At 42.6% G+C, this 26,786-nt stretch overlaps 1 protein-coding gene across 5 annotated transcripts in view; it reads left to right on the top strand.

The window, feature by feature from the left end:
• CELSR1 (cadherin EGF LAG seven-pass G-type receptor 1) overlaps positions 1–24,050 on the top strand; it is a 167,923-nt gene extending 143,873 nt beyond the window's left edge. For 2 of the 5 annotated variants that reach the window (XM_032688465.1, XM_032688460.1), the window contains exons 23-35: positions 166–292; positions 670–870; positions 5,653–5,827; positions 11,576–11,688; positions 13,012–13,091; positions 14,611–14,737; positions 16,658–16,783; positions 17,088–17,224; positions 17,709–17,812; positions 18,631–18,798; positions 19,660–19,902; positions 20,209–20,473; positions 21,807–24,050. In XM_032688465.1, coding sequence (XP_032544356.1) covers positions 166–292; positions 670–870; positions 5,653–5,827; positions 11,576–11,688; positions 13,012–13,091; positions 14,611–14,737; positions 16,658–16,783; positions 17,088–17,224; positions 17,709–17,812; positions 18,631–18,798; positions 19,660–19,902; positions 20,209–20,473; positions 21,807–21,831 — 1,891 coding nt within the window. In that variant the 3' untranslated portion in view covers positions 21,832–24,050. The remainder of the gene's footprint in view (positions 1–165; positions 293–669; positions 871–5,652; positions 5,828–11,575; positions 11,689–13,011; positions 13,092–14,610; positions 14,738–16,657; positions 16,784–17,087; positions 17,225–17,708; positions 17,813–18,630; positions 18,799–19,659; positions 19,903–20,208; positions 20,474–21,806) is intronic. The other 3 variants (XM_032688463.1, XM_032688462.1, XM_032688461.1) reach the window with 2 other exon arrangements.
• Positions 24,051–26,786: the final 2,736 nt, after the last annotated feature.

The raw sequence follows: 26,786 nt of genomic DNA, 5'->3' as shown, positions 1-26,786 counted from the left end.
AAAGTTGATTATACTCTTTCAGGCAGGTGACAGCTATAAATATTTCTGTCTTGATACTTACAGTCCTGTCTAGTTGCATAGCTGAGGCTCCCACAGAGAGCAGTAGCAGCAGGAGGCAAGGGGAGACTAGAGGATGGCTCTCAGAAATATCTTTTTTCCCCATAGGATTGGCGGGACAGGTGCCTGGTCCTCCAGAGGATGTGAGCTGTTTTCCAGAAACCAGAGCCATATTGCTTGCCAGTGCAACCATATAACCAGCTTTGCTGTCCTGATGGACATTTCCAAACGAGAGGTGGGTGACATCATACTCAGGATTTTTGAGTGTTTTGGTTTTCAAGGGCTTTCATTCAGAGCTTGAGCTTTGAGGATGACTCAGACAATTGTCAGCAGATCCATCTCATGCAGTGTGTCAGGAGTGTGTTTGCCTGTCCTTGACAGCACCTGCCATTGGATCTGCTAAAAGGAACTTCCCTCCTGGTCAGTGCTGCCCATACACACTCCACATGTTGAGTGACTAAAGAGGTGGCATCATCCACTCCTTTTGGTCCTAAAGTAAATCTATACGTTGGCTCAGTAGTAATGAAAGTGCTGACATTCCAAGTAGTAGATTTGATTGGAGGAAAAGGAAGGAAAAACTCCAAGAGAGTCTATCAATCTGTCTTTCTACAGAATGGAGAGGTGCTTCCTCTGAAGATCGTCACTTACACAACCGTATCCATCTCGCTGGCGGCTTTGCTGATCACCTTCATTCTGCTGGTTCTGATCCGCACACTACGTTCCAACTTGCACAGTATCCACAAAAACCTGGTGGCTGCCCTTTTCTTCTCTGAGCTTGTCTTTCTTATTGGTATCAACCAGACTGAGAACCCGGTAAGAGTTACTCTGTGCTTATTGCTAGAGTTGTCAAGTTTTAAATTGCAACTTTTACCTGCTCCCATCTGTTTCATTTTCTTTTCTTTTTCACTCTCTTTGGCTTCAACAGTAATTTGAAAAAAGTCAGATTTTTAATCTATTCATATGTGGTTTATGTGATTAATAGCAATGGCAGGTGATAGGACTGTATCTTATTTTCAGAGAATATATGACAGCAGCCCTGTTGAAGGCTTATCCTAGGAACTGAACCCTGAATACTGATTTCTTCCTTCCTTTCCATCAGTGTGTTTTCTGTCTTGCTTTGTCTGTTCAGTAGGAGGCTCTCCAGTTTCTCCCGCCACAGGTACCTTACAAGCCCAAGTGGCTTTTGGTGTTGACTGGTAGGTTGACAGCTATGTGTTGCTGGGCGGGTGCCAATATGCATGTTGCACACCCAATGGCTGTTCTGGAAAGGCCACTTGCCAGGCGTGGGACAGCTTGCTACATCCAAGATTCAGTAGGAAACCTGTCGCTTCACTTTGTGCCTTCCAGCCACAGTAATTATTGGCTTCAACCCATCATATCTGTTGACAAAGCTTAGTGCAGGCACCTCCAGCTTTGTGCATGTCAAGAAAGACAAGATATGAATGGACTGAGATATATACACTATACATGAAGTGTGTATGTTCTGTACTTAGCACCTCATTGCTATCTCAACCATATGGCATTTTGCATGGTATTGCTGCTAATTCTTAGTAACATCCATCCCAAAAGTCATGGCTGCCGACAGGTAGGAGACAAGCAGACAAAGGTTCCAGCACTGCACAGTCACTGTACCAAACAGGCAGTATGCAGATGGGGAGTGACATGCAATAAAAACATGTCCATGACAGATAGGAAGAATATTCAAAATGTTAACTGTAGGGATGATCTGAACACTGTGAAGAAAATTTGTCATATAGAAATCCACTACTGTACATGTTTCAATATAAATTTTGAGAGGAAAATACAATCTTGAGATGAAAACAAACAAAATTTGCTGATTCCACATTGTCCAAGCAGCAGAAATGGGAGAATATACCTGCATTCAATGAATATCATCATCACCATCATGGTAAAGACACCATGGTGCCTGACCACACAGTTTCACTTGCTGTATAACTTAATCCTAAAGTGTCACTCTGGCTTCTAATATCCATTTGAACTATAACATACATTTTAGAAAGTATCTGACCTTGACTAATTTCAGCTTCCAGTGACCGAGTCCTGACAAGAGCCTTTCCTAGTAAATTTATGAATGCTCTTATAAAAATTTCTTACCGGGAAGCCTCTGTTTAATAGTATTTCTTTTGGAAAACTATATAAAATTAAGCTGCTTAAATTCTTCAATCTCGAAGACTCAGGTTACTCTGTTGCTTTTTTTTCTGGGCTTCTTCTCCCACTTTAGCTTTTGAAAAATTGAGAATGCAAAACTGGATGAAGCTTTCCAGCTGGTTGTGTCACTTCTAGTCCCATATTCCAATATTCCCCTATACTAGGAGTTCAGGTCCCTTATCTGCTGCTATGGGGAGATTTGCTGCAGTGAACTGCCCTCTGAGATATGGTCTTATATCATGTGTGAACTCACGTTGTCTTTGTTTTAATATATGCAAGTTTGCATATTAAAATAACTTTGTTCAAAGGAGCTCACCTTGCCAATTGATCCACAGCACTTCATGTAACTTGACCTTTCCCATGCCTTGCTGAGCACACCACTCATTTTTCACTGCTTTTCACTAGCAAGGAGGTTATACTCTTTCAGTTCTCCGACATGAATGCCAAGGGGTCAGGGACCAAGCCCACATCCCTACAGAATTTTGCCAGAAATTATGCAGTAAGTGATGGCTCCTCATTTCCAGATTTCTTTCACAGTATCATGAGGCACCAAGCAAAGGTTTATAAAAGTAGTAAAACAGTTCATTACATCAATACCATAAATCCTAATGACTGTACTTGGTAAGATTGTTCTCTTTTGATCCTCCTCATTTTCCTGCTTTGGGGCTCATGACGTGATCATGTCTTGTACTGTTACCAGGACTCAGTGAAACACCCCAAACTTTTAACCCACTTACAAAGACCTTTAAGTTACAGCAGAAGGCTGCTCCTTACAGCCTACCCAGTCAATTTGAGAAGGTAGGAGGGCTGTAAGCCATGTCTGCTTGAGACAATTATTCATCTGTCTGTATGGAATGAGAGTTGTCTAACGAGTCATGCACTGGTGAACATAAAGAGGTAAAGAATGCTGGAGCACAAATAATGCCGTACTGCTTGGCACCCAGCCTGATTTTTATGGGTTTCTGTAAATTAACAGTCACATTTCTGGGCGAGGTTTTAATCTTTCCCTGGACTATTGATAGAAAGTGATTTATTTGCTTTCTTTTTTCTTACCTGGAAAAGGTAACGTTCAGGGCAGCACTCTACTAATGTGCATGTGAGAGTAGGAACAAAAAAAGCACTGCTTACACAGAGGGAAGAAAGATGGTTTATTTGGTGAGCTACATTTTCAATAACACTTGGTGTTATAATAAAGCTGATGCATTAAGTGAATCCAGAAAGTTGGTGGTCTTTGTATGATTCTTTTGCCCAGCAAAGTTAAACAGGGAAACGTACATTTCTGAGCATTATACCATGAAAAACCACTAAAAAGTTATGTCAAAGTCTGAAAGCAGGGTCAGTGCTGCAGGGGAACAGAAGGTTCCAAAACACAATGTAAAACTTCTTAAACAAAAATTGAAAGGTTGCATAGAGTGCTCTTAATTCAAGCTTATCAGTATCCTTTGCTTTGCTGCTGAAAGAAGAAAGTTAATTGCGAGATTTCAATTCAGGTGTTGTATGCTTGTGGTCATTCCTGTTTTCACCCATCAAACTGTTAAGTTGGGAGAGAAAACTGGTTAGCAGATATTACAGAAATGCAAGTCTTTGAAGGTCAGAGGTTTCAAGGTGGCTATTTCATCCCAAAGATGAGTTCAGCTACCAGTTTGCCCATTGTAGCTGTTACTCCTAGTCGCACTGAGGACCTGGTCTCTTTGGTTTCAGCAGGTCCTTTATTTTTGCTGTTCTCAGCCTGGCAGAGCTTAGTGGTGCACTTTGTGCTACTGATGTAGGATAAGAAAACAAGACCAAACCTAGGACTGGAAGTTCCAGGTCCTTGTGTTCATAGCTGAAGACGTGAACTACCCAGCCAGCACTACCCTGCTTTCTCTTTGTCCTCATGGCTTCTGTGCTTGACTGCAAGTAGCACAACCTCAAACAGAGGGTAGAGCCGAGCATTTCTGGACCCGGGTTATCTTACAGCCTGGTGGTTAGGGTGGTTTTCTGTGGTGAATGAGAAGAGAGTTAACTCCCCTGCTCAAGCCAGGTAGAGCCTAGAAGCCACTCTCCCACTTTGTAGTCAAATATTCTGATTTTGACGTTAGGTGAAAGATTGGTCTGCAAGATAGGTGATGATCTACTTTTGGGTGCATCTTTTAATCTGGTGATAATGGCCAGGCATCCTCCATGACTTGTTGAAGTATAGATGTGCAAGGTCTGCAGGGTTCATCAGTGAAGGGCGGAGCTGCAAGGACAAAAGCAATGGCCACTGCCTTACCCCATGGATGCATCCCTGCTTTTGCTTCTCAATATTTTTTTTTTAAAAAGAGTCCCAGAAGAGGAGATGTAGATGGAAGAGATTTTTTCAGACCTCTGACACAGACACGTAGGGGCAAAACAGTCTGCAGATCTTATGCTGGATTATAAGGTCCTGTCAAATTTTGCCTATTTGTGACATTTCATTTCACTGATGAGAAATTTCCTCAAAGAAAGGATGGATTTCTTCTACAGATCATCCATTGCTCACGTTCAGCACATTCACTTTTCCTTGCCTGAAGCTTCATGGATTTCTGTCCCCAGAACTAAAGTTTTCCTGAGAAAGAAAGACTTTCTCAGGGACAGGTCCTAAACTGAAAGCCTAAGATCTTCTCACACCTCCTCTCCGCCTCTGCCAAATAAAAGAAGACTTGCTTTGTACTTTTTGATCTATTAATAAAACAAAAAACATAGTCTACTTTAAAACAAAACAAAACTGTACTAAAATAGCATACTTCCTTGGACAGAGATCTTTCTCTCTTGAAAGGATGTAGTATGAGAAAAACGCATAGAATGGCCCTTGATATGGCAGTGGGAGACACTGAGTCAGTGCAGGGCTGAGGGTGGCTGTTCTCAGGAGTAATTTATTGATTTAACAGTGAGACTGGTTTAGCTGATGCAGTTAAACATGCCATGGTTGAATTCGCTGTAGTGGCATTGTGCAGGTGAGACTCTTACACCAGGCAGGGCAGAGGGTCTGCAGCCTCTAGAGGAGCATCCTCACCTCATACTCTGCAGCAGAAGAAAGAGCCAGGAGCTCTCCCAGCCCTGCCCCTCCTGCAAGCAGAAGGAATCCTGTCAGAATGGCTCAAATCCTCACCTTTGCAGCACTCATGCTCAATGAAATTAGCCACAGAATATGGAGAGCAAGTGCAGTAACTGAAAGTGTGTTGGGTTGATAGGTTGAAGCTGAACCAGCCTCAGGTGACATAATTTATTTACTTAAAAAAAAAAAAAGGTTTCACAGTATGAATAGCTTTTCTTAAACTCTGAAAAACATAATTAATGGCAGTATGTTTGTTCTGCCAGAATCTTTTTATTACACTTGCCATTAGCTGCGCAGGGGAACTGGTGACTCACCAGGTTGTGATTCAGAAAAGCAACTCTAATTTCTCTGCCCTTTCTCTTCTACAGTTCGTGTGTACTGTGATTGCCATCCTCCTGCACTATTTCTACATGAGCACCTTTGCATGGATGTTTGTGGAGCAGCTTCACATCTACCGGATGCTGACTGAAGTGAGGAACATCAACTTTGGGCACATGCGGTTCTACTACGTAGTTGGTTGGGGCATTCCTGCCATCATAACAGGTACCCTCAACCATGCTAAAACAGCTTTGTTTCCCTGCCATCTTTACAGGATAAACCCAGGGAAGTTACTCCATCCAAGACAGTTATGGGTGTTTGTCTGAATCAGTGCAACAACAAGTCACGTCTAGGAGAAGTAAGCCTGAATTTGGAGATCTGTGTACCAAATGTCTGTTGCCCCAGTTGAAATGATACTGATGGTTATGCAGTAACATAAACATATATGCACCCTGGTTAAATCAGGACTTGATAACAATACTTAGAAATAACGGTATTTTTATTCTAACAACTTTGCCAGTAGCTTTCAGCAATTTTTCTTCCCTGTGCCGGTAACTTCAGATACGGACACGTGGTTTCTCAGGGAGGTAGCTAAAGTGGCTTCAGAAGCAATGCTGTCCACAGGACATTACTGCCCATCACTGGACATTCCCACTGCCTACCCTCAAACAGCAGTAAATGCTCCCTGAAGGGATTTCAGCGGTTCCATTTTATTTGGCATAAAAACAAGCTGGGAATACTCAAGCAGCCTTTTACACCATTTCAGGCACAAAGGCTATAAGTTCCAGTTGAGGAAAAGTAATGAAAAACTGGAGGCAGTAATCTTTTAAACCAATCCAGGGTGATCCACAGGAGCACATCCGTCTCCGCCTTCACCATGCCTATTTTTGCCATCAGACATTTCCAGTGCTACCCCAAGCACACGGTGTTGTGTTAATTCAGGAAGACAGCTCCTCGGGAAGTGTGCTTCACAGAACAGTTGGAGTGGGTTTTTTTGGTTCAACTATTTCATTATGTATCTGTTGCCATATGGGAAATTGGATCACAGGCAGACAGTCAACTTTTATCCAATTACGTTTAGTTTTACAGATAATAACATACTATCAGCAATGGCAGAGGTTTAGATGTCTTTGAAATCAAACAAATAGCTATCAGTCATATACACTTGCAAAAATATTGTGGAACAAATTAGACTTAAAAATACATATTAGGGGGTTTTTTTCTGTGTGATTTAAGGAAGTGTAATACCAAAACACAGCGTAGGCTGGTACAGGTTAATTCTCTCTCCAGAGAGCTGGTAAGTTTTTCCATCTCTTCCTATGCCTAAGTAATTTCTACTTTTATCAATTTATCTGAAAAACAGTAGAAAGCACAGCCCAGAAGGCTCCACCACTCTAGACATATCCCGAACATTTTAAATAGGAATTGTCCTTGAACTTCTGAAACATTTCAGACCTATGTGACTTTTATCAGTACGTACAGGACTACTGCAGTATATTCTGAAACACTGAAGTGTAATCAGATATTGTGCAGCATCATTTGTGGTGGAAAAGAAGAATCATTAAGTAGCAAAAACTATTTGCATTTCAGAACACGTAGCCCTTCAGAAGAATTTTGTCAGAAGGATTTTCTGTTTCAGGTTTGGTTTCCGTCCTGAAATTTAAATTAATTCAGAACTTCTCAACAACAGTCTTATGCAATCTAAATATCACAAGCATACAATTTTTACATTTTTCTACTTAGATATTGCTCTCTGTGATATAGAACTATTTTGCACTGTTAAAAGTATGAGTTATGATTCCAAGTTGTGTCCTGTAATTTAATCTCTGAATCTACTGAATTTGCAGTTCCATTTAAATGAAAAGTCAGATCCCTGTTACTGAGGAAGTCAGAGGATTTTCTGAAATGAAGGATAAAGAGAAAACTAAGCCTTTAGTTTGTCCTTCCAGGCTTATAAATCATCTGAAGAGAAAATTATTTCATCATAAATAGCTCAATGTGGGATTTCTTCCCTCTGGATAACTTCGTTACTGTACCTATTTTAAATAAGCTTCTTTATAAATTTTAATTTCTAAACAGTAAAAAGGTTCCAGCTTCATAACACAAATCTTAAACATGATTTAAATTACTTTATGAGAGAAGGATTGTGTATTTTCCTTAATAGTGGAATAGTCTAGATATGTGAAGGAATTTTAGTCTTGGGACATGCAGAGGACTTTTTTGCTGTATTTGAAAGGTAAATACCATTTCATCTTTATCATAGCTATAGTTAAAGAAAAAAAAAGAACCTACAGTAGCAGTGGCTTTTTGTACATTTTATTATCTGTTTTGTTTATTTATTTTTTCTGGGTTTTACACTCAAACTGACATTCATTTCGAGCTGGGACATAGTGGTCCTATGGCATCTGTGATGGGACCAGGATCCTTGCAGAAGGGAACTTTGACCTTTAAAGGAGGGTAAAACTTAGTGAAATCTTTACATAGGGAACACTCCAACAGGAAAGAACCACATTTAATCACAGCTTTGAAATGCAAATTGCCATGAATGAAAGTAGAATAGAAGTTGGGAGAAAACTTACAGCCATCAAAAGAGTGTGGATCTGGAATATTCCTCCATGGGGAGCAATATTGGAACATTTTAAATTTGCTTTAAGTTTGCTCATTTTAAAGTGTAGTTTGATCCATCTAGGAGAGAGATTTTATGACTTCCTTGCCTCAGGAGCAAAGGGCTGTATTTGGCACCCAGCAAGACCCCCCAGTTCTGCCCATCTTTGTGGCAGCACACTAACTAGTTAACATATGTGTGCAGTAACTGCTTTGCCATGGAAACTGCAGTGCTCATGTTAAAACTGGTTCTTACTTAGCCCTAAAACCAATATCCCTCTGAAAGTGGCACTTTTTAAATCCTAGGCAAAGCAGTGAGTCAGAAGAGAGGTGAGGCTGATCCACAGTTGCCTGAGTCACACATGGCTGCTAAGCCCACAGGAGCTCAGAAGGGTTGTAACATGTCCCTCTGGCAGCACCTCCCCACAGGATGGATGCAGGTCCCCATGGGACTCTTGATCATAGGAGACCAGCCCCAGTTCCTGCAAACATCAGTGAGATATCAATCTGCTAAAGACAGCCAGGCAGCAGCATTTAATTGATGTACCAAAATGTTTCGCTGTATGACATTGTTTTGGCTTATTTCTGCCTTTGAATATAGTGTTATTTCACAAGTTGTTGACTGCAGTAAAATTTGAACCATGTACCCAAAGACTGCAATTTGCCCCATTTGTTAGGGAACTTTAGGGTAGGATTTTGAGAGTGAAAAATTTTGCTGTCTGCCAATTACTCTTAGAGCCAGAGTCAAACTGTAGTTTAAAGTCCCATTAATGGGGAAATCCAGTCCTGGGAAACAGACTGTATCCATAGAATTACATCTGTATAAAATACTTTATGGTCCCTTAATCATTTATGGCTAATTCTTTCTGCATGGCAACTGCTGAAGGGGGTGGTGGAAGGGCCAATGGGAGCAGGGATGGAGACCGGTCCTATCTTATTCCACATTTCAGTGAAAACAGATCCAATATCCACTGCTTTGCCAAATAGCCAGTTTAGTTTTCATAGACCATAGGCCCGTACCAGATGTGAATATTGGCCGTGGGCCAGCTTTATGCAGCAAGAGTAAAACACAGCCACCTCTCCCTTTTTCAGTGTCTTTTCATCAAAGCACACAGGCTTCGATTCAAAAAAAGACTCTTATTAATGCACATGAATCCTCCTTGTGGAGAACAGCGCTGCTGTCAGCCCTGACTGCCTCGAGTCAGGACATACGCTCAACACAGTAGGTGCCCCCAGTGCCCAGACAACATGCTGCAGCCACTTGCCATATGTCATTGGCCACAGGCCTCACAGGGATCAGTTTCTGTGTCTTGAAGACCTCTGCAGACAGGGTACACCTGTCTCAAAATGGGGAAAGGATCTTTGCACAGGAGCTAGTAAGCCTCATTAAAAGAGATTTAAACTAGATTTGAAGGGAGAAAGGGATAAAACCAGGCTCACTAAAGGTGAGCCTGAGGGCAGCATGCCAGTATTTGAGGGCTGGTGTGCTAGTGAGGTCCTTTCATCTGCCAACTCAATGAAGGTAGGGAATGGAGATCCATGTGGCAGCAGACACAAGTGTTATTGATGTGTTAGAAACCACAGGAACAATCACATATGTTAGGGGGTGTTTTGACTGTCTAGAGCTTGATGTTGGTGACAAAAGAGTTGAATGTTAATGAGAAAGAATCAGTGGGAAGGACAACAAGGCAGATATCGTGGTGTGAATCTGTTATAGACCATCCAACCAGGATGAAGAGGCAGAGGAAGTATTCTATAAGCAGCTGGAAGAAGTCTCACCATCACTAGACCTTGTTCTTGTGGGGGACTTCAACTTAGCAGATGTCTGCTGGAAATACAATACAGCAGAGAAAAGAGTCCAGGAGGTTGCTGAAGTGTGTGGAAAAGAACTTCCTAATGCAGCTAATGAGCAAGCCAACCAGGGGGAAATCCCTACTGGACCTGTTCTTTGTGAACATAGAAGGACTGGTGGGTGATGTGATGGTTGGAGTCCATCATGGGCACAGGGATCACAAAATGACAGAGTTTTCAACTCTCATAGAAGCAAGGGCGGGATTCAGCAGAACTTCCACCTTGCACTTCCAGAGGGCTGACTTTGGCCTCTTTGGGGACCTGACTTACAGAGTCCCTTGGGAAGCAGTCATGAAAGGCAGAGGAGTCCAGGAAGGCTGGACATTCCTCAAGCAGGAAATCTTAAAGGTGCAGGCCATCCTCGTGGCAAAAGACAAGCCAGTGAGGAAGGCCATCCTGGCTGAACAGGGAGCTTTTGCTGGGACTTGGGGGGAAAACGGAAGAAGGGGAAGGCAACTCAGGAGCACTACAAGGATGTTGTGATCATTCCCCTGTACTTGGCACTGCTGAGGCCACACCTGAAATCCTCTGTTCAGTTCTGGGCCCCTCACTCCAAGAAAGACTTTGAGGTGCTGGAGTGAGTCCAGAGAAGGACAATGGAGCTGGTGAGTGGTCCAGAGCACAGCTCTTATGAGGAGCAGCTGAGGTTGTTTAGGCTGGGGAAAAGGAGGCTCAGGGCAGACCTTATCTTAGAGGTCTTTTCCAACCTAAACATTTATATGGTTGTATGATTTTGCAGGTCAAAGGCAGCAGTCTCATTTAATCACCATATGGGGGAGGTGTAGGTCACCAAATCAGGCAGCACTGTAAATCAGCAGGTGAAGGTTGGATTCATAGAATCCCTTGGAATTGTCCAGGTTTTGAAAAATAAAACAATAAAAGGTGTGGTTTTTACTCAGTTGCCTTGGGGAGTTAGCAAACTCCATTTCAAACAGTGCTGAAAGCAAGGTGAAGTACCTGGAATGGCAGTTCAAAATGAATCACACCTGAGCTCAAGCAGTTAACTCCCGTGTGTTCCCAGATTCCTTTGTCTCTGCAAAGTGACAGCAAACTCACAGCAGTTAAGAATGCACTTTTTTTTTCATAACATAGACATCTACTCAGTTATGATTCATGTCATTCTGCTGCACAGGCTTATTGAAATTCCTCAACATGTCATTCACCCTCAAGGCTCATATTGTGTGAGTATGGCTATAAAACTGTGCTGAAACAGAATTAATTTGGGACTTGCATTTGTTGTCATTTTTATGCAGCTGAACTTTGTTCTAGTAGGCAAAACTCATAGTATCATTTGATACGGAGTAAGCAGCATAAAAGTTTAATATTTAGTTAATTAATTTTATTATTTGCCTTGATTTTGCCTTCCCAGACTGTCCTATTGAACAAATTTTTCCACAATAATTTTGTTTCTTTGAAAATATGCCTGGTTTTGCCATGATAATTTTGTTTATTTGAAAATATTCTTGGTTATAAGCACCACCTTCCTGATGTACTTTTTCCCCCCATTTTCTGACCCAGGGCTTGCTGTTGGTCTGGATCCACAAGGCTATGGGAACCCTGATTTCTGCTGGTTGTCTGTTCATGACACCCTTATCTGGAGTTTCGCTGGGCCCATCATAATGGTTGTCATTGTAAGTAGGGTGAAGGTGGCATCTAGAGCTGTCTCTTCTTTTCTGCTACCTTTTCTTTTATGTTTTGTCAAACAATAGTCATAAGGCAAAGCAGCTGTGTTCTTTACATTTGAAGCAGATGTACTGGAGCTTGTGTCTTTTGTTTAAAGAGATAGGACATGAGCTAAGCTCCTGGAAGTCAGAGGGCTGCCTGCCAGTACAAAGATTGCTTGTGGAGCAATGGCTGTATGGCCAGAAAACTATTTATTTTTTCCTATTTGCTTTGTTCCATGTTAGAAGGGTTTGTCTATGAGCTTATAAAACAAATCAACAAAATGAGCTATAACAAGTCACTTCAACCAGAAGTCCTAAAGGAATATTAAATATTTTCGATTTCAGGAATTTAAAAGAATGGGCTGGTGGTTAACTTCTCCCTTAAAACTTATCCCTTAAAGTAACACCAGAAGATAAACATTCTTGTCTTGAATGCCAAATGCAGTTCTGGTCTCCTCATCTCAAAAAATGTGAAGTAGACCTGGAAGCAGTGTAGGTTAGGATCCCAACTCATCAGAGACATGGGACAGCCCCTACTGGAGGACCAACTAAGTGGACTAAGAGCTTTAAGCCTAGAAAAGAGAAGGCTACAGAGAAGGGGGGAAGGAGGACCCTGTAACAGTGTATTAGTCTGGAGAAAATTACTGTGGACCCAACCATTCAGAGTCTTTTCCAACACAAGCACTAGCAGGAGGTGGCAGATTCAGAACAAACAGGACAAGCTGCATCATTTCTCCATGGCGCGTTAAGTAAGAAACTCCTGGAATCAGGTGGTAGTAAAGCTCTGCACAGTTTTTGAAAGTGATTGATGGGACAAATTCTCAGCATTGATATTCACTACGAGTAAATAAGTACAAATGAACCACCAACCTCGTACATCCCAGCTGTGGAAATCAGTGGAGACTGGAGGATTTTTCAGGGGAATTACCACTGTACATTTTCTCTGTTAGAAAATATTCTTAAAGTCTGATTTGACCCAACTGAAATAAGATGCTGGGTTGATTGGAATCTGGTCTGGACAAGGACAGCATTTCTTGAGTTTTTATCTTTCACTCAAGCATCCTTGCATAGGGCTGTCTTATTAAATTTCATCCAGATCAAGTCCTAGATTGTCCTTGACTATGTTACTTTGAAATAAGGAGAATCTTGTAATTTAGAGAATTTAAGCTGAAGGGAAAATATTCTTGGCACCACAAACCATTTTAGGATAAAAATTGCATTGTTTTTGAAAATAGGAATCTAACAAATGTACAGAAAGAATCCATGCTGTTATTTCAATTTTCCTTTCAGATAAACACTGTCATCTTTATACTAGCAATGAAAGCATCGTGCAGACGAAGACAACGTTCATTTGAAAAAACTGGAGTTGTGTAAGTTTGAGTTCAAAAACCTGTAGAAGAAGTTCTGGCCAGAAATATTAAAGCGACAGAATTGCATAAAAGCAAGTTTTGGAGTGGGAAATAAAGGTTCTTGGGGGAGACAGTGTTGATAGAGGCAATTGGAGCTGCTTCACCAGCACCTACTCATGGGATTCCCTTGAAGGCCCTGTAAAATCTCCACCATGGTGCTCTGCACCACCAAGTGTAGGCAGAAGAAGGGAAGAGAAGGGAAAGATCTGGTCTCCAGATGGTATCATTACAGTCCTTCCAGGTCTTTTGTCATACTCCCTACTGCACTGTCACTTCACCTCTGCCCATGGCATGCCCAGGTAGACAGAGTTCTGGGTCTTCCTGTGCTTACCCATGGCTTAGAAAGATCTCCCCTGTCATATGTCTGGGTTACCAGCTATGTCATGGCAGAGACCCACTGAAGTTCCAGTGCTGAGGGCCAGCCTCCCTGCATCCCACTCCCCTTGGGATGAGCAGAAAGCCTCGCTAGCTGCAATCTGCTGCCCTCCTGAACTCCTGTGACAGCCTGTTACCATTAACGTCTGTTTTGCCCAAAGCTCAGAATTTACCTGTGAACTCAAATGTGATTAGTGGCAAGACAACCCCCCGCCTTTTTTTTTTTTTCCAAATAAAGTGTGAGATTTCAAAAGGCTGCTTCTAGTTCTTTTTTCAGCCCTGGCTGTAAGGTGCTGTGTACACATTGGCATGCCTTTTCCAGCCCCAGTGTCTGGAGCTGTAGGCCTTGTGGTTCTCTGAGCTCTAACACTAACTCTAACTCTAAACATAATGAACACTAGAATCTGAGGGGGAGTTCCCCAGCAACATGGGCCTAGTTAATAAAAGTGTGGAAGGAGCAGTGTTGGTGCAGTGCCATGCTCTCCTTGGCCTGCCTGTTCTGGTCCCAGTGTACCTAGAGCTGTAGGCTTTGTGGTTCTCTGAACTTTAATCCTAATAGCGGCTTGGGGCTGAGGATGAGGTCCAAATCTCCCTAAACCAATGGAGTATAGTTACTACTTAATGGCAGCAATTTTACTCATAATATAAAACTTTGGCACTAGAATTGTGTCAGTCTTTTGAAAGTATCTGTGAAAATTCACCTGAGTGCCCTTGATCCAAAACCTTGGGCAGTAATGTTGAGAAGGTATGTGAGAGAGAACTTGACAAAAAGAAATGAGATGGAGATGGCCATTTACTGCCGAGATCTCTTCCTTGGAGTCAACAAGGCTAAACAGCATGGCTTTACAAACAATCTGGTTTGTTTGAAGAAAATCTTGGAAAGGGACTTGGAAAGAGATCACCCTTTTTTACCTGAATATGCTAATTCATAGAGTAGTGCCATGAGAGAGCTGAGAACTGGGAGATGGTGAACACTGCTCTAATTTTCCCAAAGGGCCTTTCCCGTTGCAAAGTCATTGGACTCCCCCACCATCCCTGGGGAGAAGCTGGGCTGTTTTCTTGTATCTCAACACACTGCAAGTGTCCATCTGTGTTTGCTTTATAGCTCTGTGCTGCGAACAGCATTCCTGCTTCTGCTGCTTATCAGTGCCACATGGCTGCTGGGGCTGATGGCGGTCAACAGCGACGTCATGACATTTCACTATCTCTTTGCCATTTTCAGCTGCTTGCAGGTAAGTTGGGTGGCATTTTTTTTGTGGCACACCTTCATGAGTGCACTGCTGCACCCAGACCTCCAAAAACCTGCTCAACATGAGCCAGTTTAAGAAAAACAGAAAGCCCAAGTACCTTTTGTGCTCTCTTTTCTCAGAGAGGGCTCTTTTCACCAAAACCAGAACTTTAAGTAATTGCATCTCTCACATTTAGTCATTCTAAAGGTAAGTGCACTACTATAGTAACCTGTTTCAGATAAATAACAGTAGGCAATTATACGTCTGTCTTTCTAGAGAAAAAGTCTTTGTTCCTGTCTTCTGTGTGCTTACTGTTAACAGTTGTTCTGTTGCTACCAGAGACTGTTTTATTTCAGCCAGAGTGGATGACTACAAGTTCAAGGCTTTCACAAATTAAGTTACTGTTAAAAGAAATGAGTCAGATAATGATTTTCAAGTCCAGTTCCTTGTATTAGGGTTTTACTGGGTTGTCTGTCCTAGTTTTTGCACACCTGTTGACTAAAGATGCAGAAAATAGTTATTTGTAGGAGACTTCACATGAAGCTTCATGTTGGTCACAATTTGAATGTGACCAAAGATGTCCTAGCAAGTGCCTGCAGTATTAAAACAGCTACTGCTAGCAGGACAGTCATGTCAGCTGCAGCACAACAGCCATTAACTGCAGCCAAAGAGAAAAAGAAATCGCATGGATCTCCTTTGGAGATGACTGTCGATGCCCTGGAAGCACAGCAGCTAGGCCAGTCTAGGCAAGGTTATTTTACCACTGCAGCTGGTGTGCTCTGAAACAAATGCACCTACTCAGGCTGTAAAACCAGGCTTCCATGAGTCTGAAATAAAATTAAATTAAATTTAAACTTCATGAGAGGGAGGAAGGTCAGCAGCTGGAATTCTCCAAACTTGCCCAGAGAAGCACAGTGGTTTGTGGCATTTCACATCATTGTCTTCTTTGAACTTGTATTTTAAAGAGACATTTATGTGAATTTTATTAATGAATAATCCCCAAGTGCTAGTGCCAGTTAAGATCACAGTTGATTGAATGTTTAGAAAGTGAGCTTGAAGTTTAAAGTTACTCTAAGTCAATTGCTTTGGCTGAAGTCATGAAATTCAGGCTGTTGTGATGTTGGTACAGCTGCAACTTCATGAGGATTGGCTTTTCTATCCTGTATGTCCAACCAAAGCTGATAACAATTTGGCAGCTGCATTAATTCCCTCAGAGCAAATAGATCTGAAGGCAAACACGTGTGTTCCCCCTGCTCCCAGTGAAAGCTGTTAATGTTTGTTCCTGGGAGCCAACAACTGCCTAGCCATGGGGGTTTTAGTGGTTTTTCCACTGGGAGGTATTGCTTAACCAAGGAACTAAGGCTGCAGAAGTTGGGACCTCTCTGCCGCCAGTATCTCTTCACATCTCTCAAGGCTTTCTGAAATTCTCTTAGCCAACAGTATTAAGGGCACCTTTCACAGAAGTTCCCCATTTCCAGACGTTTTCACTAAAGGCTACGATCCTTTTCATGTGCTGCTATTCATTTTGTCTCATCGTCTGTGTAAAATCTCCAGACTCTCAAGTTCAAACTCCCTGCAATGTCTTCCAGTGACACACTGAGGTTTGCATTGGATATTCTGAGAAGAAAGTTTCTTCCCAAATTAAGCTCTGCTCTGTAAATCCTGGAGAGACACATCTTTATGTATATTTTACCAGGCCTTTTATGCACATTTGAACTTGGAAGCAAATGATGAAGGATTCCTGGGAGATCAATCATTGTCATTTCAGTCAAAAAATAGTTACTGCTTTTGAAATACAGAATCATGGACTACGAACTAGAATTCAGGGGTTATTTCAAAATGGCTGTTCTCTAATATCCATATTTGCGGTTTGGTAGTAGTGAATCATTTACATTTATTCTTTATTTCTCTACAATTATCCAGGGGCTGTTCATTTTCTTCTTCCACTGCGTATTTAACAAAGAAGTCAGAAAGCACTTGAAGAACACTTTAACTGGAAAGAAACCTCTTCCAGATGATTCCACTGCAACAAGAGCTACATTATTAACTGTAAGAAAAAAGCTCTGGGAAAAAAAACATCCTCTTGCTGGTAGAAGTTACCTAAAATAAACTTATAGGTGGCTTGTCTGTAATAAGGTGAACTGTTTGATTGCTTTCAGTAACTTGTACAGAGATTACTGATGGCCTCTCTCAAAAGTTTTTACTATTTTAATTAAAACTTTTGAAAGAAAATAATTCATTTCCTCAGCAACAAAAACCATTTGGTTCCTTTGAAACTTTATACATTTGTGGGTAACATGAGCTTCTGGAGGGATCATTCACTATTGCTTTATGTCTTTTTTTTTTCCTTCAGCGATCTCTGAACTGTAACAACACATATATAGAAGAGCCAAATATGTATCGCACAACTATTGGGGAATCCACTGTCTCCCTAGAAAGCACCGTCAGGTCAGCCAAGAGCCACAATAGCTACCTTGCTTATATTCTCAGGTAATCAGGTGGCAGGTGCATGGCTTCCAGGTGCTTGCCTTTCCCTTTTCATTGCTCTTGTGGAAACCAGAAATGTGGTTCAAATGCTACTTGGTTTATGTCTTAGCAGTTCTGTTTTGTGTGACTGTCGTTTTCTTTTGTGCTTTTTCTGTTTCATCTTCGGTGCTGAGTTCCAACAGCGCAGTGGTTAACATAATAGTTACGCCGTGCTGCTTGCCTCTTAAAATTCAGACGTGTCTCAAGGAGTGCAGTTTAGCTCATTAACTTCGGCTTTTTCGGAATGTGATTCATGTGGCCGAAGGCAGGCAGCTGCATTAGGGTAACCTCTGTCTTGCTGCAAGGTGACCACCTGGGCAGTCAGGCAGAGGCTGGCATCCACTGCAGCTGTCTGCATTTGACCAGACAAATCTCATCTGCATGTCTGCCTTGTTGTTAAGAACAGTACAGTGACCGAGAAAGTTGTCCTCTGTTTTTCTTCTCAAAGGGATGAGGCTGCTCATAAACTCAGTGGATCCTCAAGTCAAGCAAGGGCTGGTCAGACTGAAGCAGATTCCTCCATTTTTCATAGGAATCCATCAAAATCCAATGGTAAGAATTACTTCTTAATGCTTTGACCCATTTGTGTACCTTCTCCTTCTCAGCATTTTCTTCAAAGTCTTCTGTAACAATAGTTAGTCTGACTTGGATGTGTCTCATTCTCATTATGATCTTGGCATAACAAGCTATGCAATGGCTGCCTTACAAGGAATTCTGGAATGGAAATATCATACATCTGCTTCTTGTGATGGTTCGGTATTCATCTGATAGCTGTCACAGCTGTTGACAGTTTATGGCATCCCCTTTCTTTCTCACAAATTACATGCTATTGCTCTTGATTTTTAGTTGGAGAACTTCTATTATTTGAGACCTTGAGGCAATATCCTCCTTCACTGCTCTGTGGTTTGTACAAGAAAATGAGAAGTGCCTCTTGTCTGACTTCCTTTCATTTTGGTCTTGCCATTAAATTTTGTTGGCTTGTAGCCATTTTTAAATTAAGTGCATTTCAGATTCTTGATATTTCTAAGTACCTTTGTTTGCCTGTATGTTGTGTTGATAGATCCTATAGAGTTACTGTTCTGCATATTGAATAGGGAAAAATGTGTCCCCACTCTGCTCTGCACCTCCTGTACACATAAAAGGTCCTGCCAGCTAGCTGAGCCGAGTGGTTGTGCTTCCCATGATTACTTAGGTGGATGCTGCAGTCCTTCTGAATTAATCCTATATATACTTACGGAAGTAAGAGCTCATCCCTGGCATGGTCTGAAACAGATACCTGTCTTTTCTTTCTCCTTGTGCATTTGTCAGATAGATTTGTTCAACTCCTGTTCACACTTTCATCACTGTGTTTCCCCTTTCTGCATTTGTAGACCACGATTCAGACTCTGACAGTGAACTGTCCCTCGATGAACACAGCAGCTCTTATGCCTCCTCCCATTCATCAGACAGCGAGGAAGACGGACTTGAGACAGAGAAAAAGTGGAACACATCTACTTCCAAAAATAATGAACGTGGCCCACTCCACAGCACACCCAAAGGTACTCCCCATGTGAGGGGAAAGCGGTGATGCTATAAAATAGCTTTGGATTAGATAGGACAAATTTGCCAGACTACCATACAGCTGAAGCAGTATCTCTACCTCTGTGCCTTGCTTCAGCAGAGATCCTTGTTTTTTCCATGTTAGAGACCTTTCTTCTTCCCAACGGCTTGTTCACAGGGGTGACTGAGTATCGAATGCTGAGTGTCCTCAGGCAGAGTGGGCTTTGCAGATAGGTCCCCACAGCCCTTGGACATGGCAGTATCCAGCCAGCAAAATCTCATATGAAGAAGAGGAGAAAGAAGCTGCTTGTTTTGAGGGCAGGGGTAGGAAATACCTGCCTGTCCTCGTGCAATACAGGCATGTGTGTTCAGTGGTGTTGGGGAGGTCCTGGACCTAAAGAGTTGGAGATCATGTGGCAGGATTCAGGCATTTCTAAGCATAGTCAGTCCTGTCCTAATGAAAGGCAGCTTTGAATGACAAATATCCAGGCTGTGTGCTGAGGCTCTGCACAGGTTCAGCACAAGGTGCCTTGGGTGCCCCCCAGCCTTAGGAAACCAGCCTTCCCAAGGAGGAATCTCTAACCCTGGAGAAATGAGAGGGCGAGTTTGCCTCATGCTTCTCCATAATGGAGCGAGCAACCTTGCTCTGGGAAGGGTTTGGACATCCTGCCATGCTACCCGGTGTGTTTTCAGAGGTTTAATGCACCCTGAGGGTAGTACAGTCCAGCACGGACCATCTGAAGGATTGCTCTGGTTTGACACACAGCTCCTACCCTGCTACGGGGAATGGGACTGGTCAGAAAGCGGTTGAGAGAACATATCAAAAGTGTTTTTCGAGCTAGTGTTTTTTTGCATTGCAGTTGATACCCTCCCCAATCATGTGAAACCCTATTGGCCCACAGAGTGTGTAACAGCCAGCGATGGCGAGGACCCCGGCGGGAAGCCGAAACTCAAAGTAGAGACCAAGGTCAACGTAGAGCTTCACAGGGAAAACCAGGTGAACCATAACAACGAAACACCACAGGACAAGGAGAACGAAGGGCAGCAGAAGGAGAACAGACCTCTGTCCCACCAGAATAACCAGCAGCCGGAGCAGAGGAAAGGTAGCGCAGCCAACCTAGCTTTGCAGTCGGACTGGGAGACCAGGGGGTTGATGAGCATTAATTAGTTCATAAGGTAGCTCTGTCAGGGAAGAATACTTTCCAAATGGCTCCAACCTGTGTAACCAGGTATGCCATGGAAAGCTAGTAAGTAGTTGCTGAAGTCTAATCTTCTGGGTTAGGAGTAAAGTGACAAATTAGGAATCTTAGTAAGAAATATAAAATGTTATTTCTTGGTTGTGCTCAGCTTGATAAATGAATTTACTGATACGTGTAAAAATTTTCATTATTCCCTCTTTTCCGTAACAGGCATCTTGAAAAATAAAGTTACCTACCCTCCCCCACTGGTGGATAAGAATTTGAAGAATCGTTTGCGGGAAAAGCTGTCGGATTACAATCAGACCACGATCTCATCCAGGACTACTTCCCTGGGGACAAATGATGGGGTCCGCTCTCCTTCAGACTCCGGTGTGACAGTAAAAAATGCTCGGAGGGAGCAGTCTCGAGACCAGCTCAACGGTATGGCCATGAACCTCCACGTGGGAACAGGACATGCTGACACCTCAGACTCAGAGTAAGTGCCACATCAGGATGCACTGGCCAACCTGCCATGACTCTGGTCTCTCCCTTTGCCTTCCTACCCCAGACTCCCACATGAGCAAAAATTTCATCTGGTGATTGGACCAGAGTCCTTCACCGTAACTGTCTTGATGGTTTGTCCATACCATGTCCCCAAGTCATGGTGTTTCACTGATGAGAAAGCTAAAACAGGTATCACAGGCAAGGTACTGTGACAGACACATGCTACTGGTCACCCTGGCATGCTCTGAATTGGCAAGCTGATGTGTTACTGGCACACTGTGGACAAGAGCAGCCTAGCTCTGCCTTGTTACCTTGCCGCGGGAGTTTGGTGGGGAAAGTCACTAGGCTGGGGACAGCATGGAATGGGTGTCCATCTGGGCAGATGGAAACCATTAATGGGGCAGGAGATCCCAAGGCTGAAGAAAAAGCCAAGCTACTGATCCTAAATTACCAGGTGTGGGATTCCCACCTGCTGCATGGCAATTAGTGTGTGAATTTGCCATTTTAAACTAAGTAAAATATTAACAAAAGGCTGAACGAGCTCTCAGCCAAAGGGAATTCTCAGAAACCTCATTACTCATCAAAATTCTTGCATTTATAATTAAAACAATGGCCATATGTAAAGTCTGTGCAAGCATTTTATGCATATAATTTCATTTTTTATTAACACAAATAGTAGTCTCATCCTTTCATCAAACCAAGAGAGTATTTCTCACCCAGCTTTAACTCTGGCACTGTCCCACCATGCTTTAGACATCCATGTTGTCTGGGTGCACAGACCATTCCCGGCTCACTATAAAAGCAGATCTTTGGATTGCTGGGAACTGGCTGATGAAATAGATCCTGGTTAGCTGGGAAACAGAGATATCTTTAACAAGCCATAACTACTTGCTGCTACCAGGTACTACAGTCATTACTGAAGAATAATCAGCCAACTTGTACTAAGCAACTGTATTATCTCCTCACCTTTTGCTTAATGGAAAACTCTGCTGTTGGCAGCAGATCGCATGAATCTGTCTGAAACACAAGGTTTGTAACAGCTTGTAACATTTGTGTGTGAACCTTGCATCCTCACTGTTACCGAACACAAGCCCTCCATAGAACTTCCTCTAAAGCTTGTTTCTCTTGTGTACTCCTGGAACTGTTTCTCCCAGCTGGTCTTCCCCTGAAGGGCAGCATCCCTCTTGCAAGCACTGGATTGCCAAGGCACAGTAACTTCACAGAGCATGAGCCCTTACTGAAAAGGATTAGGTAGTTTTGGATGGGGTGGTTTGCCTGTGCCTGTTTAACCGTAAGCCTGCATGATTACTTCTTCTCACTAACAGGGGCAGTAATGAAACTTCAATTTGAACCATCAGGAAACTGTGATCACCTCTGCATGGCTCCGGACTCCTCGCTGCAGGGTCGCCGCCTTCCCACCTCGGATTTCATCAGAGTGGCCACGTGGTGAGGAGGGTGAAGTGGGCACTGATTCCCACACGGTTTTATGTGATGGCACACTCCTGACTACTCACAGTGGGAACACAGTGCCCAGCTGCACTTGCAGTAAGGTTGCTGTGTGGTACGCTCCTCACGGCATGAACCTGTGCCGAAAACACATGGAAATGGCCACAGGGATGCACTGTGATGGATGGATATCTATTTGCAGTGCAGACAGTGCTGCAGGGGTTGCTTATTACAGGGGAGAACCAAGGAAAAACATGTTATTATCATAGTGGACCTACAATAAGTCAATCCATCAGCCTGAAGACAAGCACTAGATGTCTCTGGTGGAGTTTTGATGGCTGCAGTGTGAACCCTTCAGCTTGCTGGGCTCTAGGGAGGAATATCCCAACAAGTGTCCTTTGGTTTCTATACCAGCATCTCTGTCCACCCCCTATGGACACATTGTCTTAAGAAAAAAAAAATCTTTTATATATATATAAAAAGTGTAGATACTTTTATATATTTTGTATGGTGTTGCTAAAGAAAAAGTTCCTTTGTATATTTTACATTTATACTGATCTTCTTAATTTGATAATAGGAAATCAATTAAAAAGAGCGTTTGATATTTTTTATATGAACATTGCACAATTTTACTTGAATTTGGCGTTTGGTAAAGTAACTGAGGTTTGCATGGAAGCCACCTTCAGACACAATGCAGTTTTCAAAGTAAGACAGTGAAGATTACATCAAAATCCATGACTGTAATTTATAAGTTTTGCTGACAGATTTTGGAACACTTTAAGGGTACAGTATGTTTCTTTCATAACCTCTTCTAAAACCCACAAAACTTTGTGTTTTTTTCATTTTTTGGCATTCTGTCCCCTTCTCTGAAGTGCATTGAAATGTTCAGGAACTGAACTTCAGGACTAAAAAGAAGTCATAACTTTGTGTAAGATTTCAACACAGTCCTGTCTGGAAGAAGTCAAATCGATATTTCCCTTACCAAGAACAAGAAAATAAGTGGTCTGATTGTATTATAGGTTTTGACTTTGGTCTGGCTCTGAACCAAACCAGCACTCTGTGTGTCCTAAGAAGAGGGCCCTCCTCCCACGGGGAAAGTTCTGCCTCAGGTGCAGTATTTTATTTTATTGTATTTTAATTTTTTTCCCACTGGATTCAGCACATTGCTAATCAAAGCAGAAATACAAGTCTTTAAAGATGTCCAGGTTTCACTGCTCAGCACTTTGACAAAGACCTGGCCTTCTTGGTGTTTCAAAAAGCACATGGAAGCCTTAAGGTTTCATGTTTCCCACAAAATGTGCTGAGTTCACAAGTATAGGAAAGTTAAGTGTGACTTATCTGCTGTCTTCACCTTCCTGCAATGTGAACAAGTAAAGGAAAAACAAGATGTGAAAAAGTTTGCATCCAGCTGGGGCAGAGCTCAGCCAGTGGCTCCCCGTGGTGGGAATATGTGACTCCAAGGACGGCAATGGTGTGGCTGTGACCTGCTCTCTGACAACAAGGCTTTCAGGAGCTCCTTGCTTGCCATAGCAGCCCTTTTGGGAAAATACTGGCTGTTGTTTGTGCAAATGAGTGTGAAAGGGAAAAAACAGAAAATCAGGCTAAATTAAATGCAAGAGTTGAGGGAAAGATGAAAAACTATATGCTGTAATCTTGATTTCATTATATTCCTATGCATTTTCAAAAGTATCAATGAGGCCTTTGGAAGGGGAGAGGGAGGAAGGATGTTGTTCCTTTAAAAATTATGCAACATATTGCGTGACATTTTCTGACAGAGAAAAGATTTGAATGTTTTAAAGGTCTGGCACTTGGCTGTGTGCTCAGGCATTGTGTATAACCCATGCTAGTTGTTTTTACATCTGTGTATGTATATTTTGTCCCAGTGAGATGTAGGTAGTTTTTATTTTGATCAGAATTGTTGCAGTAAATGAGAGTCAGTTGTATTAATTACAAAAAAATTAAAACCTATTTTTATGACTTTTTAAAAGCTTTATGGCAGATTAGACACTGGAGGTTGTTGTTTTGTTTGTTTTTTAACAAATGTATATTTATTAATGTTCAGAACACTGGAATTGCAGCACAGATGAAAGGAGAATTTACAATAAATTAAGAATTTTTTTGAACTTGTATTCATCCTCTGATGGTTTATTTTAAGTGCAGTGCATAATTCTGAGGGTCCAAATGGCATTTCCTGGGGTTTAGAAAGTAATGGGAGCGAGGAACATATGGGTACCCCTCGCTCTCACTGAGGAAGCAGAGGCTGTAAAGCATCAACGAGCCAACACACACAGCCCCCCACCCTTCCAGCCCAGCGGTTTGTTCCCTGTGCTGGCACAGGGTACCACTGCATGCATTGCATTTCAGTCCAAACCTGTGGCATTTTTCAGACATGGGAAATGGTCCATTGAAGAGAAATACCCTCTGCCAGCTTTCTGGAAGTAAAAGTATTTGTCAGTATCAACTGGCCAGTGTGAAGTCAGGTGGAGAGCGCCTGGCTACTGTCATGATTTAGGGGCAAAATCAAAGACAGGATCTTCAGTTTGCTAGCAGCTCTGCTAAAACTTGTCACTAAACAAACTCAAGTAATTAGCCCCAAGGAAAACTGTTCTAAATTTTACTGTGCAAGTGCATTTTTTGGCAGAACACTAATACTTGAGTGTTTTCTCAAGTATTAGTTCACTTTTCTGTGGAAAAGCAGAAATAAGCCTCAGGCTTTCACATAAGCACGATAGTTAAGGGACAGACCAGCCTGTGGTCCTGTCTCCAGTAGCGACCCACAGCAGATGTTTAGGAAAAGAGGATTATCAGCCTCGTGTTACATGGCAAGTTGGCCCCAGCAGGGTCCACAGACCCCAGTATGCTGCAGCTCAGGGCTCCCCAGAGGGAGGAGTTGTGCTTGTCTGCAGCAACACATTTCTTTCCCTCATATGTCTATCATGTTGCATTTTGGACCCATGTAAACTTCTAGTACATGGTGGGTTGTCTGACTCAGTCACAAGCCGCAAGAAAAAGTTCTTCCTCATCTTCAGCTTCATTCCTGTCCCCTACGATGGACAACTTCACTGCTTGCAGCAGGAGGCAGTAAGCAATCATTTCTCAGTCACCTTCTCCAGGTCAAAGAGGGAGAAAGATTCTGTTCTAGAGCACTTGGGTTGTCTCTTTCCACCTGAACAACTTGGATCTCTGTCACTGCTCCTTGTGCAGAAACACTGCTGTACCTTCTACCCTTCCTTCTTGCTCTTCTTCAACCCATTACCAGGTCTGATGTAACCTTTTTGGTAGTGGCAGAGAGAGAGAAGAGACTGGAGCAGCCCACAAAATGCAAGCAGTAGGCCTACCAACACCAAAAAAAAAAAAAAAAAGAGAAAATAATTTAAAAGATTCTCCATTTCATTAACTTTTCCTGTCCTAATCTTTACAGTGGCATTTGGCCTAAGCAAATTTTAAGAAAAAAACTCCAGAAGATATGGACCAGTGGCAGCAGCATGGCATGGTAAGACTGCAATAACATAATCAGTCTTGTAGCCCAGCCCCTCCAACAACTCAAGTTCAAATATACTCAGGGAGTTGTCTAAAATAGTCTTAAAAATCCTATATAATAATTCCAGTACCCACGCCAATAGCCTGTAGTAGCACTTCCTAGGATGATGAGTTAGTTTGTCCATGTCCTTACCATGCTTAGCCACACAGATTACTCAGCTGTAGAGGATGTTCCTGCCAAAGTCTAGGAGGATCACAGAAAGGAGATCCGCAGCAGTGCTGGTGAGATGTTATCATTGTCCACACACTGACACCACCTGTAGCGCCAGGACCAGCCTGGGATGTGTTTGGGCCCCACAGCCTCTTCTGCAGAGGTTTTGCCCTGCCTTTATGCTCCTGTTTGCACATATACAACTCACTTCTCCTCCCTAAAAGAAGTGATTGGTACTGGACTCATTTTCTATTTTAGTCTCTTGATTTTTGGATCCATCCTCCAGTTTCTCATACTCGTTTTGGATTTTTGTTCTGTCCATGAGTATGCCTGGAGGCAGCATCTGCAGCCTTTACAATCTACCTTTCATTTAATCATTCAAACCATGAATGAAAATACCAAATGAAACTAAGCCCAAGAGGGCTTTTGTAACACTTGCCTTCTTGCCAAGCAAGATTTGCACCTACCTCATATCAATTAATATCAGCCCACACTGACTGCGTTTTGCATATGAGAACAGAGTGGGGGGCAGTATCAAACCATTTACTGAAGACATGTCCCATCTGCTATTGCTGTTCCTTTATCCACCGTGCCAGGCGCTGTATTAAAGAAAATTAGATTAATTGGAAGTGTGTATGGCAAAGAGACCATGTTAATTCACTATTGTCTTCTAAATACTTCAAAGCATTTTTAAGTGCCCCCAGGAGCCCCCTGGAGCTCTGTACTGAGCTTGGTCAGACATCTGCTGCTGCCATCCGTTTGCTGAAAGACCTCTGTGAATAGAGTATCCACTCCTTCAAACTCAAAAAGTTTACATACCCTGAGCATATTGTCTTTATTTGAAGGGGGGCACTGACTGATTTCTCTCTGGTTCATGCTTCTTGAGGGTGCTGTGAGACCCCAGCCTCTGCACTGGGTCAGGAGACACCACAGAGGTGGAGCAGAGCTGAAACGTACCTTAGGGAGAGAACTCCGCTTAAGGTGAGAGGTGCTCTGTCTCTCTGAGAGCTGTTGTGTGTCCCCATCCTTGGCCAAAATGTGGGACTGCTGCTGCCCAGCAAGATCTAAGCCTTCTGGAGCCCATCCTGGCATCCACAAACCTGTCATTTTACATCAGATCCACCCATGAAACAGAAATGAACCCTGAGCTCCAGCTTTCCAGGTGCTG

Source organism: Chiroxiphia lanceolata, chromosome 5 (assembly GCF_009829145.1).
Source record: "Chiroxiphia lanceolata isolate bChiLan1 chromosome 5, bChiLan1.pri, whole genome shotgun sequence".
Lineage (NCBI taxonomy): Eukaryota > Metazoa > Chordata > Aves > Passeriformes > Pipridae > Chiroxiphia > Chiroxiphia lanceolata.
This window is presented reverse-complemented; position numbering and strand designations above follow the sequence as displayed.